Source organism: Dryas octopetala, chromosome 3, assembly GCF_963921425.1.
Source record: "Dryas octopetala chromosome 3, drDryOcto1.1, whole genome shotgun sequence".
Taxonomy (NCBI): Eukaryota; Viridiplantae; Streptophyta; class Magnoliopsida; order Rosales; family Rosaceae; genus Dryas; species Dryas octopetala.
This window is the reverse complement of record NC_141368.1, coordinates 26,781,906-26,801,925: the sequence shown is the minus strand read 5'-3', so window position 1 is coordinate 26,801,925 and position 20,020 is coordinate 26,781,906. Positions and strand designations below refer to the sequence as shown.

General features: G+C 34.9%; 1 protein-coding gene across 2 annotated transcripts; it reads right to left on the bottom strand.

Annotated features, from left to right (window-relative positions):
• Positions 1–1,571: 1,571 nt before the first annotated feature.
• Positions 1,572–19,600, bottom strand: LOC147292137 (carotenoid 9,10(9',10')-cleavage dioxygenase 1-like). Of its 2 annotated transcripts, XM_086238326.1 has the most exons (15): positions 19,584–19,600; positions 10,149–10,353; positions 9,995–10,065; positions 9,861–9,875; positions 9,505–9,616; positions 9,297–9,396; positions 8,770–8,832; positions 8,339–8,449; positions 8,066–8,250; positions 6,642–6,780; positions 5,481–5,595; positions 5,296–5,397; positions 3,699–3,950; positions 1,771–1,882; positions 1,572–1,601 (listed from the first exon to the last, which is right to left on the bottom strand). In XM_086238326.1, the coding sequence occupies exons 1-15, from the start codon at positions 19,598–19,600 to the stop codon at positions 1,572–1,574; spliced, it is 1,629 nt and encodes a 542-aa protein (XP_086094452.1). The 2 variants fall into 2 exon arrangements, with proteins under 2 accessions (XP_086094452.1, XP_086094451.1); XM_086238325.1 differs by lacking the exon at positions 19,584–19,600 and having other exon boundaries at positions 10,149–10,397.
• Between the last annotated feature and the right edge of the window lie 420 nt (positions 19,601–20,020).

Genomic DNA, 20,020 nt, shown 5'->3' with positions numbered 1-20,020 from the left:
GTCAACTTAAGTGAAGATGACATTTTTGTTTGGGTATATTAAACAAAAAACTGGAACGGCATATATTAATTACTTATAATAATCCAACTAACATATACGTACACTAACAAATTTCATTTCGATCTAATGTCAATATACTCATTGGAAAAACTAGATAGGGGCCTAAAACTACTTAACCAATATAGAAAACCTAAGGAGTATAAAGATTACCAAAGCAAGAAAAATGTACAAGAATTACACAAACAAATGCTCCATGTTTCAAGATACTCATCGTTTCTTCACCAACGGCACACGATGGCTCACAACCTTTGTCACCAGATTTTGCGGATAACTGTCATAAAGCCCCTTCAATTGACAATCGAAGATGATGCCTTAAAAAAATTAGATAACGGATATTTTTCTAAATTTTCAATAGGCACGGATATATGTGAAGAATTGCAAGAATAACTTCACCAGCAGCCCACTCAAATTCGATTAGCTTATATTAGAAGGAATGAAGGTGAGTAGTACTATATTGGTGTCACGGAAAACCCCATTCAATGTCTTATGTAATTGTAAAGTTATGGATGCTAATTAGTACCCAAAAAATTTGTGCATGTTGTAAGCTTTTCTAGTAGTGAGTCCCATGCCCCTATCAACCACAATCTAACAAAACTTTTGAACCTCCATATGGGTTTTTGTACAGAGCATGCGACGTGTGTTTGTAAGGTTGGGTTATAGAGTAAGGAGGAGGTAAGAAGATGCCGATAGAGATTTGCCAAGCAAAGTAAGATGTCATGGAGAGAGTGGCAAAAGAACTTTGCACTGTATGTAGTTGTAGGGTTATTCCTGATTGTTGAAACTGCTGTGATTACAGAGAAAGGAGCCTTTGGTTCTTGCTGGATGTGGCAAGAGTGCAGAAGACTAGTAAGAGAGTGGGATTGACATGGAAGGACTCATTACCTGTCACAACATGGTATGAGTTTGAGGCTTAATTTTTGTTTTTGATTTGTTGATGACTCGAGGAGGTGGAGCGGTGGCATGCCTGTGCTCGGCAGTTCTACATGGCTGCTTGAAAGAAAAAGAAATTTCCACTTTCCACTAATGATGGTCTTGAGGTAAAATATTTTTTTCTGTTTGGAAAAGTTCACAATATTGGATCTAAGAGAACTCCACAGCAGAGCCGTTTGCCCCAGAGAAGAACCAAGATCATTAGACTATTGGGATTGAAGACGATGGGCCATCTAAAATCACCCATAACAAAATCACCGTAGCATCAGAAACGCCAGAGTGAACAGCAAGGCACCTCGCCTTGCCGCAGTGCATGCAGCCTCTTCCAGTCATTCAAGAGAAAATAGTAAATACACAATGTAACTCAGAGATGCACTGATGTGCATTCTCCTTGTCCAGGTAATTAATACACAGTAGAATACTTTAATCCGAAAGGTTTGTAAATGCATTATCTTTTTTTTATTTTTTTTATCTTATTCAAATGTATTATTGGTGGGGAGGTAAGAGCACACCATCTAAGCCACAGGTTTAATTTACACCGACCATGGCTTCATGTTCAGGTTCTTTCCATGCTTTTACAATTAGAGCTTTGCTTGTTCTTGCAATTGTTCCTGTTCAAGAATCCATAAATTCATATCAAAAACACCACAAGAAAAAATATATATATACAAAAGTAGAAGAAAGAAATATAAACGCAAGCACAGGGTTACAAGATAGCTTTAAGTGAAATGAAATGTAAAAGGAAAATTATATCCTAGGAACAGTTGACGTGGCACTGACCTCTGTCACGAAGAAGGCATGGAACCCATATGGAACTCTGTGGGGCAATTCCACAACTGCAACAGGGTCAGCTGACATTGTTTTTGCATCAATTACATGTATTGCTGATTTTCTGAATAGTGAAAATTCAAGTTTAGATTGCAGTCTGTCTTTGAGAGATTGAACTTCAAATAAAAGTACATAACCATGGTAAAATCAGTTTACTGAACCTCAAAAGCATGAGAACCAGAGCTATAATTTTCACGATATTGAAAACTGCAGATCAAAACTGTATTCGATCTACACCTAAAGTAATAAACTCTATTCTAACCCAATCCCAAAAAAAAAAAAAAAAAAAAACTAAAAAAACTAAAAAAGCAAACAGGCATACCCTGTTCGAGTCACATGCTCTTAATATATATAAATATAGAAAAATTTTCAAGTAAGGATGTCGTTACTTTAAGAAAAGTAAGAACATCCTCTTTGGACTTACAATTCGATGATCAGAACCGTCTATATTTTAGAACATCATTCAAAGATCACCCTTGCTAAAAATCAGCCAGATCGGAAATTGTTTAACCAGTTTATAGCAAACATCATTTCAATTTTATCTGACGGACTGTATTTGTCTGCACAGTTTAGATGACCAAACAATCACCGATTTGGCTGATTTTTTACAGGGATAAACCTTGAGAATGAACCTAAAAAATAAATGGTTATGATCATTAAACTGCATTGCCAAATGTTACACATAGAATATGTTCTTACTTTTCTTAAAATAAGGACATCCTTACTTGAATGGATCATATATATATATATATATAGTCTCAGCGCTCGGCGTTGGTTTGTCGGCTTATATGTTATGGTTTAGCTCCCAGAGCTAAACCCTAACATAACACCTCCACCAAGTCTATTCTATACCCTAAAAGGGGATGAGGTGAACCCATCAGGAAATACCCTCAAAACTCGGCGGAGTAAGCAACGCTTGCCTGTTTTAAAAAATCATTTCCGAGTGCTTAGGGAAGCTACCGAGCGTTCGGTGATACGTTTGCATGTTCACACGTTTGAACCTGATCGAATATATATATATATGGCGGAGTAAGCAGCGCTCGCCTGTTTTAAAAAATCATTTTCGAGCGCTCAGGGAAGCTACCGAGCGCTCGGTGATACGTTCGCATGTTCACAGGTTTGAACCTTATTGAATATATATAGCGAAGCACGCTCGGTGACATGTTCGCATGTTCACACGTCTGAACCTGATCGAATATATATATATATATATATATATATATGAAGCACGCTTGGTGACACATTCGCATGTTCACACATTCGAACTTGATCGAATTTATATATATATATATATATCAGAAATTCTCTATGCAGGACGTCTGTTCTTTAATTAAAGACGCATATGTTTAATGAATTATTTTTTTCACCATTTGATCTTAAACTTAGCAGGAATTAATTATTTAGGGTATAAATCATCAATCGAGCTTTATTTCTTAGTTTTAACTCTCATAGTTTTGAGTTCTCAATCCTCGGTTAGAATTTAGATTTTAACTCCCAAATTTTGGGCTACCGCCCAAAACTATAATTATATACCCTAAAAAATAGAACCCTATACCCTAAAATGTTAAACTCTGTAAAATATGGCCTAAAAATACCCATGTCGGTTCTTTACAGACGTCCTGCAGAGAGAATTTGTGTATGTATATATATTCTAAAAATATTATTTTAAACACTAGTATTAATTGTTAGAAACTTAAGCTCTAATAACCATGCTGCATTGCTGAAACACAAAATACCCGGCATTTTGTCTTTAGTGAAATTTAGGCAGACCAAGATATTTTAGAACTGATAGATATTGATAGTCTAACGATTGTTAGCAGATACATAAGATTGAAATGGAAACGATAATTAGTGAATAGTATGAGAGATGAAAGTAGTACCCAGTGTTCTCGTCGTGTACAAAGAATATTAAGTAGCCATCATCTTCTTCCGAAGTAATGCCGGGAGTGCGAGGGACAAAAATGGCCTCAGAACCAAATCTACCAGGTCCCAAGTCATAGATGCCTTGGACATTTCCTCCAACCTCAATTTTCTTTTTCCCAACCTCTGGTGCAACATGCAAATCAAACTTGACTATCCCTGTCATCTTTGCAATGCTGTCCAATATGGTTCCATATACATACCGCAGTTTTCTGATTTCATACAAGTTAATTAGTGAAAATAGGTGAACGTCGTGAATATTTCACTAGCTTTCCCAAAAATATGATAATAGTACCAAATTTGAAAACAATGTGACATAGAACAGGAAGAGCAAATAAAAGAAAAGAAAAATTGTGAGAACGTGGAGTGTTGTCCCACATTGGAAAAGTATAACCTTGTGTAGTGGCTTATAAGGGTTTGAGCTACTCTTCCTATTGCCAATTGGTTGGTTTGGATGAATGCCTAAATTTCTTCATGGTATCATAGTAGGTTCACCCATGTGTGTTAGGCCGAGTGGGCATACGTGCTCTACGTCACCCATATGAGTATGAGTTGTCCACGTGTTTAGCTTAAAGTGATGTCACACGTGCGGGGACGTGTGAGAATGTAGAGTGTTGTTCCCACATTGAAAAAATATAACCTTGCCTAGTGACTGATAAGGGTTTGAGCTACTCCTTCTATTGCCAATTGATTTTAGAATGGATGTCTAGTTTTTTTCAAAAATGATAACTAAAACAAAATTTTAGGTCAAACTTCTACTTTATTCACAATATTGGGTAAAAACTATGCATGCTCCGACTAGAAGCGTGGCCTATTATAGGAGTTTGTGTATCTAAACCAAAATCAATTGGAAATGGATGGAAAGACCCATGATATTATATTTGTAAAGCAAGGCTTGACATATACTCAACATACTCCCTCACAAGTTTTGGGTAATGTGTAATTGGCAATGAGTGTAGAAGCCTAGGACATTATATATTGTAAGACTGGGCTTTACATTCCTGATGTGCGATATACTCTCAACACTTATTTTATACAGTCAGATAATAAATCCGGCCAACAAGGACAAGGAAATAAATTCTCCTAATGGAAAATGCTATTTGTCCCAACACTTTTTCCCAACTTTACTTCTCAACTTACGTGGCATCAATTTATTTAACAGGGTTTATCTTTTTCTTATAGAGTTCAATGTATGAATGTCATGTAAGTTGGGAAAGATAATTAATTTGGAAAAAAGTGTTGGGGGCAAATAGCATCTTCCTTCCTCTAATATAAGTAAATAATAGTAATTAATAAATAACCACTAAATACTAAATAAAATTACCCCTTGCACCTATGACTGAAATACCTAGGCCACCATTACGATCCGGATCACTAAGAAATCCCTAATATCAGCCAATAAAGCAATAGATACAAACATATATAGATGGCCTTTCAGTATCTGGTTAGTCTTGTCCGCCATAAATATCAGCATGTTTTCACAATTAAGCACAAACATGTATATTTGTACTTTTCAATCCAGAAGACTCCCTACAAGAAGAGGATCGAGATGCATACCTGCCAGTGTAGCTCTCATTAACCCTGGGAAAATCTACAGCTGATTCTGATAGTTTCTTCTGGGATGCTAGACCAGTTTTTAAGTTGAACCTCATCTCGTACCTGAAAATTATTAGAACAATGAGGAGCATCATCACATGCAAACCTATTCACAATATATAACAACATAGGTCAAAATTTCCTACAGCTCATTTTTTATTTCAAACTTTTCTTTGACAGGCCCATTGACCGTGTCTAAATCTGGATTCTCAAGGCGGCAAGTAATTAAAACAACTTCGTCCTCCTCCTCCCAAGCATTGGCTATTGAAAATAAGCCACAGAAAATTAAAGGTCAGATTGCACACAAGGACAAACTTTGGGCATAGCTTAATCATGACCATGAAAAGTTATATATATTTATTGTTAAACCAATATTTAATGCGCCCTACTAAGTTAAACATTTGAACAAAAATCCATAACAATCAGTTGATTATGTTTTATGGAACTAGAACAGCATAAGGGAGCCAGTTTTTTGTTTAAACTTCATGATTAGACAAACAACAAATTTTCTAGTCCTCTAGTGAATTCAAAAGTTAGGGGAACCCTAATGCCTAACGTAGTACTGTCATTAATTGAAATAATATCTGATATGAATTATATAAGAGTCAAATTTCAACTAAGAACATCGAGTGTGTGACAGATAAAAACAACCAAAAATCAGATAACCATACATCTGATTGCATATGACAATCCAACTGTGCCATTGACTAATCTTCAAGCAATACATTGCAGTCAAGGATACATTAGAAAAGAATAACAAAAAATAATGGTTCACAGAAATACAGAATTGTTATAAAACTTTTCTTTAGTAGTTGGGATAATTAGAGAACATAAAGCTATATATCCTAGTCATAGAGGCGGTGATGCAGACCGACCTGAACTTAATCAAAGGGGGACTAAAATTACTTTAGTAAGCCTTGATAAGTTCACAATGTCTGCAATTCCAGCTAGAGAAATGACAAAGAAGTGGCTTTGATCGAGAATCTGGAAGAATAGTACTAAAAGAAAATAAATGAAAAACTCAAGAAGATAAATGAAACTATAGAAAAATTCAATAACTGAATGTTTGCAACATTTTTATTGTTAGAACTTAGTAGAATGAAAATAATTCTTAGCAATGCCTCAAAAGCAGGATAGAGCATAGGAATTACAGTACGTATTTAACAGTGTTGGCTGAGTACCAGATTCACCAATTATATAATAACAGCATGCAGTTAGCTTTAGTTTTGGAATACTTATTTGACCAAACAATATTTATTTCAAAGACATTGTTTCTTGCAGTGAGGTAGGAAACCGAATATGCGCACCATTATGGAAAATGAAACAATTTGGAAGCTCAAACCATCTGATTAGCGAGTCATCCTTTGCATACCGTGGAAGTACACCAAACCGAGCTTTTTTTGTCGCATCAAATGTGTATATCAGCTTGTTTTCCTTTACCATTTCCTGGAAAAATGAAATATAATAGTATGCCACGTTTCACTAAATGTAATTGTGCTCAATGATGATTGTTAAGTTATCCATTGTTCCAAAAGCTTAGTTGATAGGAAATCCGCCAAGCAATGCATATCAAGCTAAAACAACACGTACCTATTTTACACAGGTATATTGTAAAAATTTGATCTCCTAAGCAAGGATAATTTTTTATTTTTTGTGCCACAATAAGATATAATTTAACACAAATGGGAGAAAAAGAAAAGAAAAAAGATATTTCTTGGTGGACAGACATTGTTAGATGATCAGTATTCATGGTGCGGTAGCTTTACTATGTTTTCTGCAATAATATGGTCTCTTCAACTGTTTTTTTTTTTTACTTCCAGGAAAAACAAGAGTAGAAAGCCTAAGGGCCCAGACTTGAGTAAGGGTTCTCAAGTAGATGACTTACTAGCCACACCTTACCCATGGGTAAGGTGTGATGTACAGTATTTCATAAAATCCTGACTTGATCCTTAAAAACACATTCTTTTGACTTTTGAGTCTCAACTTGTTGAACTCGATCTACTTATATTCCATGTTAGATACTCAAACTAAGAGTGTGACCTAACCTAATTAGTTGGTATAGAAGATCCAGGGAGCTTTGAATGTTCAGACTTCAGACATTAGAATACAATTTAGACAAGTCTGGCAGTTTGGTCGTCTGGCATGATAGTCCATTGGACACTAAAAAATAAAAAATAAAACCTAAAAAAGAAAAAGGAAATACCTTTCCAGTAAAGTAATGACACATAAGGTGAGATACAAATGTGGGAAAAAAAATGTGGGACAATTAACATTATTGTTATTTTAAATACAAATCCATATCAACTCAAGGACCAACCGAAATTTCAGGAAAAGCTTGTTAATTGATCTTCTTGATTTCAGTTACATCTGGTTTGTGATAGAAATTGTACAAGCTAGTTTGTAATGACCTGTAATATAGGGCTGTCGTGGTTTGTAGTACCACCATTTCTTAAAATTTGGAATGCCATGATTTAATCAGTTATATGCTAAACTTGTGAAAGGGTCAAATATGAGTATGTAATCCTAACCCCAATGGATGATTCCCAAAATTTAGATGCGGCCCCCCTGCCCCCCACCCCCTTCTTTTCATTTCCCACTCCAGCCTCTTTCTATGGATGTTTGAAGATTGTTTTGTTAGTGTGCATGCAGAAAATATTCATGATTAATCGTTTGCATAATGGTGTTCTATAACAAGTTGAAAGTTAATAACAAAAATTTTGAAACATCCAACCTTTGGTCTGAAATACAAGGGAAGATCCATGAAAATTGCATAGTCCTCAGTAATGGCAAAATCATGCATCATAATGGAGTCTGCTACTGTTATGGGTATAGGATCATTCATGAAACCATCCTTTGAAATAACTCTGTAAGTGACATATGGTGGAGTATGTGAATAGCCAAACGTAAACATCTCACCTGCATTAGGCAATTCATAAGTTGAGACTTGAGAGGAACATTTCCCAATAATGGCCGACTAAATATCTTTTTATGAGAATGTGCTTACCAGTGACTGGGTCAACCTTTGGATGAGCAGTGAAGGAATGTGCCAATCTCTTGTCATAATCCAGCAAGCCAACTGTTTGCAGATCTCCATCTTCCAAAACTTTGAGGACATCTACACAATGCCACATAAACAATTTCAGTTCCACACTCGAAGCAAAAAAAAGACCAATACGTTTGAGACTTTGAGTCCAAAGAAGATATAGAAGGCAACATAAAGGTTGCCATTTCACCGCATTTTTATTTTTTGAACCATGAAAAGCATCATTTACATCTTTATGGCATCACAAGCAGTGGTGAAATCCAAAAAAAAATTAGGAAGACTATCCCCCTTTATAAGGAATATACAGAAACATCTGAATCCTGAACTAATCTTTTCATTAGATTCTCGAATCAATTGTAATAGAAGCAAGAAAAGGAATGAATTATGCTTACAAGGTTTATCTGTCTCTGAAAGAGCTAGAAGTTTTCCATTGTGATACATGAGAGCTGTGTTACCTGGAAGAGGGTAATCAATAGTTAGTTTCTGGCACTCCTTCCTTGGACAAGAAAAATAGATACTTTCCTAATTCTCCAAGATATATTTCCAAGGATACTTTTTAAAGGGGCATCTACATTGCATAAATGTTTCAAAATGAACAGAGAACCATGTCGAAGACTTTCCACTACGTAATTACAATCTTTAACAAAGGTGTAGGGGAGAGAAAATTATTAAGTACGTAGAACCTTCAAAACCAGACATGTTCATGCAACTAAAGTATGTACGTGTATGGATCGGAAGGATTAAGTTCCTACACAAACACCAGTGTAACAAAGGATGAGCCAATGAATTGTGGCGATCATGCATTACTTCAAAACAGGATAATGCTACTGTTTTGAAATTGAAATGAATAGAAATTGTATGATACAATAACAGAGGCTGCCATTACGATTCAAAAGAATTTCTTACTAGACAAACCTACCTGTCCCATTTCCATATGACATATCCAATACTTTCAGTTTCGCTCTTAGCATTTGCATGTTAACCATGAGTAAGCCAAAAAGCCCCTTAAGGTCTCCAAACTGAAAATGACATAGTGAGGAATATAAGAACCGAATCTCCCAACTAAACTTCTATGACACAAGCTTAAACCAAAAATTGCAACAGCTCAAGTAGTGTTAGTCATATACCTTCATAAATTTAGCACCTCCAAAATATTCTTCTTGCTTAAGACGTGATGTCCTTACATGGCGGGAGACATATGTTGCTTTTCCATCTTTGATGCGCAGACCATGAACCATACTGCAAAATCTCAAGGATAACATGTATACCTTTACTTGCTTTGTCCAGTAAATATTGCAATAAATGTAATAATTAGTGGATCTGAACCAAAGACATGGGAACTGAACAGTGAACAGAAACTACAAAATTTCCCACTTTGAGCATGGAACTTATATTAAAATAAGATAATCTGCCTACAGATAAGTTGCCCAAAAAAACTTGAATTCAAATAAGGGTGTGAATAAGGAAGCAGGAAACCACTCACCCATCTCCATCAAACCTGAAAAGAGAGCAACAAAGGGAATATCAGCACAAAACCCACATGGTCAATCTCAGAAAATTCAAATTCACAAGAACTAAAATTGACCCAATATAGACTGGAAGTTATAAAAGGCATACCAATGATATCCAGCAAGTGGGGCAAACTTTGCATTGGAGCCCACCCTAAAAAACTCTCCATTCAAGCAATCCTATTACACATGGCATGTGAATGGCAGCACAACAGGCAAGGCAACATAATAAGTTATAAGCATCAATCACATATGAGACTTACAGGAAGATAGCCAAGGACAGGGAGATCCTTGGTTGGAGGCGTTTCGTGAGGAATGGGAGCGAAGTTGCCGGCAAGATAGTGGTGAGGCTGAGAAGAATTGTACATCAACTTCACGATGAGCTTCTCTACCAAGTCTATGAGTTTGGAAGTCAAGCCCTTGTTCGGCTTGGGATTGGGCACCACTATGCCATTGCTGCCGCTCTTGCTCTCCTGCTGCTGCTGTTGCTTCTCACTCACAACCTCCGCCATGATTGCAAACGAAACGACGCCTGTGTGTGAGTGTGAGTGTGAGTGTGTGTTAGAAGAACTTCCCTTGTCACGGGGATGCCAGGTCAGTCAACCTAATGAAGATGAGACACACTGCATGTGTTCTCCCTTTGAGCATACCAACAAAAAGGATCTTGCTCCTCTGCCTTTCGAGGTATGCTGTTGCATGCCTTCCAAAACATCATGTGCATTAAAACAATACAATAATGAAGTCCATGTTGCTAAAAAAAAAAAGGATCTTGCTCCTCTGCCTTTAGAGGTATGCTGTTGCATGCCTTCCAAAAAATCATGTGCATTAAAACAATACAATAATGAAGTCCATCGATAGCGACACCACCATTTTTATTTCCTTCATTGCACTTTAGCCTTTAGCCTACCACTTCACGCGAACAATTAGTTAGATTCCATCTCTTTTGTTATTTTGCAATTATTTTGTTGTACCATATTTGTTTGTTTTTCCTTGAGCCATTTACACGCCAGTCTAATTTTTTCTTCTCTCTTAAACTAATATCTTAATAGTTTTAATTTTTAAATGAGGTCCAAAAATATTATCCAGATATTTTTAATTTAAAAAATATATAATATTCTCCTAAAATTAATAATATTTAAATCTTAATATTATCATAGTATTAACATAATATTATCCTAGTTTTATATTATCATAATATTATAATATAACATATTATCATATTATAATATTATCATATTATTCTAAAATTAATTATGAGATTTAAATTATATTAATCTAATAAAAATGCATCAGCCTAAAAAATAGAAAATAATCAAATAAGAAAAAAAATTCTTTATGGGTACATTTCAATTATACCAATCGATCGATGGTTTGTCGGCGTTTATGTTATGGTTTAGCTCCGGGCAGCTAAATCCTAACATAATGCCTCTACCAAACTTATTCTATACCCTATGAGGGGATAAGGTTAAAAGATGTGAATATACCCTTAAAACTAGGGGAATGAAGCAATATGGCCGAGCAATCGGCGGCTGAAACTGAGCGTTCGGATCAAATGCGCACCTAATCGAATATATATATATATATATACCAACTCAGGTATTGGTACAATTGAAATGTACATATATATATATATATAAACCTAGGTATTGATACAATTGAAATGTACCTATATATATTTTTTTATACTTGTTTGATTATTTTCGATTTTGTGGGTTAATGCATTTTTTTGATATTTGTATAATTTAAACGGATATTATCTTTTATTATTTTAAATTATAAAACATTAAAACTAGATAATCTTGAATGTTTTAATTAAAAAATGTAAAAATTTAAAATGTCCTAACCGATATTATCTTTCATAATTTTAAAAATTAATTCATATTAATTATCTTAATTTTAAGAGATGATATAGTCAAAATTTTTAAAAAGTTCATTTTTTGGACCTTAACCTAAAAAATTGGATTTAAGTACAAATCTAAATTCCTATATGGTTTTAATCCGAATAACCCTCCAAGTATTGGACCTACTTCTAATTAACTGTTTTACTTTTCTTAATTTACACATGTCAATAGAATAATTGTTGGGATAAAACTAGTAAATCTCAATATGCTCTGTGTATAAATAGGGGAGCCAACTTCAGTTGTAAAGCACGGTTTTGAGAAGATTACATCTCTCATTCTAGCTTTCACTTCCTTGTTCTTAGTTTCAGTCTTCTCGAAACCATCTTTGTAATCAAGCATTTCAGCAATAATATCTAATAAGTTTTTATTGGCTTTTCTTTATCTGTTTCTTTAGGTTTAACTTTAACTCCAAAACAGGAAAACACTATCTAGACATATTATTATCTTGATAAACATGGTCATTGTATTTCTTTTCTTTGGTCATTATTTGTCTGTTATGTTAAATTTAGCACTATAAGAAAGGTCTCTGAGTCTGTAAGTCCCTGAGTTATGGCCGCCATTATAGCCTGAAGTGTTGCGTGCAATGTTCCATATTTATTGTATCATACCTCACACAGTATTCATATGTAATTATTTCAGAGACACAATCACCATAGAAAATTGATATCAGAGTCTTGTTTATCATTATAATAATATTGTGAGGAAATTACAGAAATGATCCATTTATTATTCGCTAAATCTCGTTTTGGTCCACAAATTTTTTTAAGTTCTATATTAGTTCATGAATTGTCTGATGTGTTCCATTTTGGTCCAAAATAGACAATTTATTCCTTCAAAGTCAACTCATTGGTACAAAATTAAGGGGCAAAATTGTCCGATTTTGCCCGATTTGGACCAAAATAGAACACTTCATACAATTCGTGGACCAATATGGCACTTAAAAAAAATTTGTGGACAAAAATGAGACTTACCGAATAATAAGTGGATCATTTCTATAATTACCTCTAATATTGTTAGATGGTAAAGTACCTTAAGCATTGAAGTTATCATTACATATTGAGAAGTTTACTGTGTTATTTGAATGAATTATTTGTTAATTCATATGCCAGATTATACTGGAATAAATAATAAATTAGAAACCATAAAGAAGACGATTAAGTATCATAAATCTAGAATAGAAGACTACTCAGCAGTATGACAATTACCTAATCTTAGTAACCAAGAAAAAGCAAATTACGTTGAAATTATAGGAATCAATCGCAAAGCAATAAAAAATCTAGAAATCATTAAAGAATTATTAAAAAATACTTTAGCAATTGAACTAGAAAAAGACAGGTTATGATAGATTATTTAAACTTAGAAATAAGTAAGCATCAAAAGAGAAAACTTATTTTAGATAATAACACTTTAGTTTGTCATTTTTATGAAAAAAATTATAAGCATATCTTACATAGTAAAGATCATCATATAGAAAATAGTATAGTTGATTTACTTATAAATTTGTCAGAAAATATTAAATTAGAACAACTAAAACAAAATCAATCAATAGAAATATTAAGGCAAAATCTAAGAGAAACTCAACAAATATTCTAAGAAAAATTTAGATTATATTACGAAGCAAGTAGAAGAAATAATAAAAATATTCAAAATAAAATAATATATTTGACATGTGTCCTCAAAATAGAATTAAAACCCCCAATATTATCAACTTTTTCAGAATCTCCATAATTATTTCTCTAATAGCAACACAATATTCTTTAAGAGAATCATGATCATTACTTTACTTGCAGATGTCACCCAAAATAGAATAAAGGATCCTCAAAATAAATTTCATTTTAGTCCCACTTCATGATCAGAAAATTTCTCCTAGTAATATCAAATTGCAATTTCACAATCATTTACACCTCTTGACTTTTTGTACCTAGCTAAAATCCTTAAATTCAATCCTCAATCAATAACGCTTCAATAATCCTCATAATTACTGTCTTTCTATACCCTTGAGTAGTATTAATTTAACTCTATGCAACATAATGCTCATAGACTATATGATCCTTCAATCCCAACTCTTATTCATATTTCATTTGCTTTGTCTACCAAGATCATGAATAAATCTAAAGATAGCATCTTAATGCCAATCCTATTTGATCATTCCAATATCACTTTACAGTTCCCAATAACCACAACCACATCTTGATTACTATTCATGTTCTTTTTTTGGGGTCCATCTCTGTTCGCCATCTCTTAAGAGGATTAAATCAACAATCTTAAATTCAAATAAAAAATTTCTCAAAATTAATCTTGAAATTGCTTTGAAATAAAAATTATTCAAATAAAGAACACAAGTAGAATTAAAATAAAGAAATGTCCGAGAAAACATACATATTATATATAACAAAATGATTCAAAATAATATATACAGTAAATTAAAATTTTCACAAAAACACTAACAAATTAAGTTCAGCAAACTTCATCATCCTAACTACTTTCTATCACCTAGACTACTAACTTCTTTAACTGATATAGAAAAGTAGCATCAGCCTCCGTGTCCTCCGGAGCTACAAGGCCTACTACAGAACCTCGAGATTCGACTTGTCTAGGGTCGGCTAGAGTAATGGATTCAAATTCTTGTGGTACGTCCGGATCTTTACTAAAGTCTTTCTTGTCTCTAGATACTTCTTGAGGTTGTCTCAGGGGTAAATCTATCCCTATTGGTGATTCTTCGTACTATTTCTTTAACATTCTATCTACCATGATCCATATTCATTAATCAAAATATTCGCCTTTTGGTATTAGGGATTCGATGGCCAGTCGTTTCTGTTAGTTTTTAAGATTTTGAATTGGTTTTTCCTTGCCAAAATTAATGTAATTATTTTTTTAATTATTCATTCACAAGCTCTAGCCTATAATTAAAGTTAAGAACACTTGGGATGAAGAAATCAAAATTGAAGTTGCAATGTAAAAGGCTCTAAGGTATAATGCATTTCACGAAATCAGTTTTGTGTTTGTTTGACTAACCACTCACTGATCATAAGGACAGTTTTCTTCACACGAGCATTGCACATGCATTTTCATCACTTAAATGACTGTTGATACTTCAAAGCTCATTTCGTGAATTGGCTTTTAAAGCCCATTTATTTTTCAGCCCATTACATGTGTTAAATTGTGCTGAAGTATCGCAGCCGTATCAAGTAGTCAAAGTCAACAGATACGTTTAGCATGCTTTCGATACGCGTATCCTCGTATCTAGTGCGTATCGGTGCTATCCTGATACCTCAAAAAATGGTGTATCGGTGCTTCCTAGATGACAGTGGAAGGATCCATCCATCAGCCTTTCTATCTCCACAATGCTGACATGCTAATAGAAGCTTTAAGAAAAAAAAAATTTTAGCACATTATATATTAATTATATAATATGGTAATTGTTGATACCCATTTTGTGTCATGTTGAGCTCTAGAAAATATTGGACCTTAGACTGTATAAGGGATTAAGGTCTTATTGTTTGTATCAAATTTAGACTTTAGATAAGTTATAGCCTATTAGAGTATTTGTAAAGGTGAAGGTCTTATCATCTATTATAAATAAGGGCGCCCCTCCATCTCTTTAGTAAGGGAGATTCATAACGCCTCATCTAGGGCTCTGATATTTTTCTGTACACTCCAATTATTTATAGTGAAACCCTAATCACAACCAAGTGGACGTAACCTGGATTTAATTAGGATCAGGTGAACCACTATACATCCTTGTGTTTGCTTGTGTGATTGTCGTTTTATGTTTTGATTATTATCGTTGATGGCTTGACTAAATTTGTGCATCAACAGTAATATTAATTCTCTCATACATAGTTGATGTTATATGGTGAATCTGGATCACACATTCAGTCAAAAGCCAACTTAAATAATCCAGTGTCTAATAACATAATAATCATATTATGTTATCAAATTGTTTGGTAAGAAAATATTCCATATTCATATTAAAAATATGAATTAATTTAATGATTGGGGTTAGATCAAGGGGTGAGGGAGAGTGAGTAATGGGGTAATTTTTCAGTATAACTGTAATACCTAGGGGTGGGTTGATGTCGGTAACCGATCCAAACGGCCCTTATCGACAACAGCAGAGGAGCACAAAATAGACCATTACCAATTCAACTCCAGCCAGTTACCGACTTTTCAGGTTCGGTTAGGCTCGATGGGTGTTGGTGTCGGTGGCGGTTCAGGGTTTTGGTGTTTCAAGGGGGACGGCGTCCAAACCGTTTCTAACGCAAACGGGGGCAGTACGGTTCGGTCAGACCACCGAAATCGATTTTCAACCAATAACCATTGAATCGATTGGTTCGGATCGATTTTGCAGTAAAAAACCGCAGCCCTAGTATCATCGCCACATTGTGTTACTGGTCCACTTTTTTTTTTTAAAGAAATTAATCCACTTATATTATAACATGTGTAAATTTATTAATCCTATACCATAAACTATGAACTTGTGAATTAATAATACCACGTGACAGTATTATAGTAACACAGAAAAATTTCTCTGAATTGTAAGAGGTTTAGAATTTGGTTCTCTTCAATTTAATTAATTAATTAATTTTTTAAATAGAAATGTACGTAAAACCCTTAAGAATTTTAAAAGGTAAAGAGGATAATATTTATGCGCGTATATGCATACCTTTATTTATGTGTTAAGGGTAAGTGTCCACACTCATTTCTTTTGAAAAATTTGTTATATCCAAATTCTTATTGGATTAGTATAATAGCTTTTCGGAAAATTTGCATATTCTAAGTAGGTCTTCTTTCTCTTATTAGTTGGTTTAGACCTCCCTTAAAGTCTATATATATATATATATATATATATACATAAACAAGAATATTAATGCTCTAAAACTAACTATTTAGTAAGTTAATACAAAGCTAACCACCATGTTGGACCCATCACACAATGTAATCTTAAAATCCGAACCGTCTATTTTTTAAGCCCTACTTCAAAGATCATCTCTGTAAAAAATCTCCAAAATCGGAAGTCATATAGTCATTTGATTATAACAACAACTATTTATATGTTTTTATCGAAAACACTGATCGTCTATTTATTTGATCTCAATTAGATGACTAAATGATTTCCGATTTAGTTGATTTTTTGCAATGATGATCTTTGAAGTATGACCTAAATAATTGACGGTTCAAATTATCAGATTAATTATGTGGTGGTCCTAAAAGTATGGTTAGCTTCTTATTAACTTGCTAACCAGTTAGTTTTAGAGCACTTCTCTATATATAAATATACAAAAATGTTACTGGTAAACAAGCACAATTAGCAGCAGTTATAATGTGCATCATATATGCTTGTGTTGGGTGTTGGTAAACAAACACAAGCACCAGTAAGCAGGGATGGATCTTAGTGGGGGGGCTGGGCGTGCTCAAGCCCACCCTAATTTTTCAAATAGCTATATATGTATAAGCCCAAAGCCCCCCCAATTAAAAAAAGAAAAAATAATGAATTAAACATCACCCACTCACCTAAGTACCCATTATTAATATACAACCCCCACCCATGACCTATCTCCTGATCTCCAACCCATTATTTCTATTTGTGGCTTTTTGTTTCCTTTTATTTTATTTCACGATCTGTTGTTCATTTTCTTCTGCTTTTCTCTTCTTTTACTTCAGCCTTTAGTCTTTAGCAGTTCATCATGTGGCAAGAAATTAATGGTGTTTATTTGTAAATGGAAGAGAGAACTTCGTCTCTGTAATGGGCTAAGGTCAATGGTGTTCCTTTACTAAATTCAAGCCCCCCCAAATTTTCAATCCCGGCTCTGTCCCTGCCAGTAAGTAGGCAGTAACCAACTAATTAACTCAAGCTCCATTGATATGGTCATCTTTTATATATATTTTTTTTCAGTGGAGAGATCAAATTGATGTGAAAAACCAGAGTCGCGGCTACCAGCAGCCAAGTGATCCTTTCGTCTCAATCTCCTGCATCTCAGTATATTCATCCATACCTCTCTTGAGTCATGAATTAGCTAGAACAAACATTCTCTCTATTTCATCACTCACTATTGCTTTTACCCTTCTCTCTCTCTCTCTCTAGAGAATTACAAGCAACTGAACTCTATCTCTTTGACATCATATATGCTTATGCTTCTCAGCTTATCAGCTTATGCCCATGATCATATTCAGAGGGACTTGGACATCATGATGTATTAGTGATCAGGATCATGGTAAATTTATTATCTATGAGAAATTACCAACGGGAGAATGACACGTGTATTAATTAGCTAGCTAGCTTGTCAACCCAAAACCAATGTTGTGCCTTCTACTACTGGAATTTGGGAACATAACATTACATATAGATTATAAAAAGCATGTTGCTCAGTCTTATATAATGCTCTTTCCCCTCATATTTCATGACGTCAGCAGTGATATGTCATGCATTTCTAAGAGTCTAGTCCCCTACATTAAGAAAGCCAATTAAGTAAAGTACACTAAAATCATTAAACTGATCGAAGAGAAAAAAAAAAAAAAAAAGTTCTACAATAAATTAACGAAACAAAATAAATCTCTGAATTCCAGCTGCCTGCATAAGTGTCTAGACTACCACTATCTCAATCATTATGGTCAAATTTAGTACACATAACATATGGGAAATGATCGATGATTAGTGCACAACATATGGGTACATGGGTTAGCCACTTTTCAGAGACTATGGTCAATGTTCAAATTTGGCACTCAAAATGGATTGAAATTAGATTTCAAAGTAATATCATCAATCAATATACACGTACCTATACTAGCTAGCATTAATCAATTTCTTAATGAGTTGAATGTCAATAGGAGTTTCAAAGTAACCTTAAGTGGATAAATACCTAAAATGAGAATTCTAAAATGGGAAATATACCAAATTATACCTAACATAAGGTACATAACCACTAAACAGAAAAAAGAAGATTAATAGAAACTAAAAAATATACACATTATTGATTATATATTCTGGCAAGAGAATGCTTGTCGAGTGCGTCCATAGCCCTTGCTCATCTCTAGTAGTCTCAGTTCAATGACAGTGGAAGCATCCGCCCATCAGCCCTTCTATCTCCACGTACAGTGCTTACCTGCTAATAGAAACTTTAAAAAATAAATAAATAAATAAATAATTTTTAGCACATTATTGATTATATAATATGGTAATATTCTCACATAAATAGTTTATGTTATACAGTGAATCTGGATCACACATTCAATTAAAAATCAACTTAAATAATTCAGTGTCTAGCTAACAACGTACATAATAATCATATTATGTTATCAAATTGTTGGGCAAGAAAATATTCCATATTTATATTAAAAATAGTAATTAATTTAGAGTGCTGCTATTTTCACACCCTTTCTTAAAAAAAAAAAAAAAAAAAAAAAAAAAAAAAACTCAAGGGAAAAGACCTTAATTATACCCCATCCATTTTTCTTTTTGCACACCCTCCTAAACAGAAAAAAAACACACACACACCCCATCCCCATCTCCCCCCCCCCCCGGTACACACCCCCTCACCCAAACACCCCATCCCCACCTCTCCTCTCTCCGGCACACACCCCACCCCTGTGAGTAACCACCCGTCGACCACCCCAGCCCCGGCCCGCCCCACTCTCTCTCCTTCCCTCTTACCCCGCCAACCACCGCACCCCCATCCCCTTATCTTTCTCTCTCCCTGAAACCCAACCCCAGCCCCGGCCCGCCCCTCTCTCTCTTTCCCTCTCCCTACTCTGGCCACCACCAGTCACCCCACCAGTCGGAAAATACTCCCCAAATGCCGGCCATCACTCCCCATAACACCCCTTACCGGCCAGCCACCCACACCCACACCCACAAAAAAATTGTAGCAGCTTCGGTGGACCAGTGCCGAACCCGGTGGTTTCGTTCAGTAGGTACCCACCGAACAATCCTATTCTATTCGGCCGGTACCTGTCGAACGAAACCACTGGGTTCGGCACTGGTCCGCGGAACCCGCTGCAATTTTTTTATTTTTTTATTTTTGGCTGTCTGCTTGGGCGGTGGTGCATGCGGGGAGGAGGGGAGGAGGGATTGGGAGGAGGGGGAGAAGGGGGTGCGGTGGTCGGCGGGGTAAGAGGGAAGGAGAGAGAGTGGGGCGGGCCAAATAGAAAGGGTGGGGGGTGGACTTCGACGGTGGGGTGTGTGCCAGAGAGATGGGGATGGATGGGGTGTGTACCAGGGGGGGGAGATGAGGTGT

Excerpts from the sequence above, each read along its gene's own strand:
- LOC147292137 (XM_086238325.1), bottom strand. The coding sequence starts at position 10,397 with ATGGCGGAGGTTGTGAGTGAGAAGCAACAGCAGCAGCAGGAGAGCAAG. Across the intron at positions 8,251-8,338 it reads AAAGGTTGACCCAGTCACTG|GTGAGATGTTTACGTTTGGC; the intron begins GTAAGCACATTC and ends TGCCTAATGCAG. Across the intron at positions 1,602-1,770 it reads ATGCCTTCTTCGTGACAGAG|GAACAATTGCAAGAACAAGC; the intron begins GTCAGTGCCACG and ends ATTCTTGAACAG.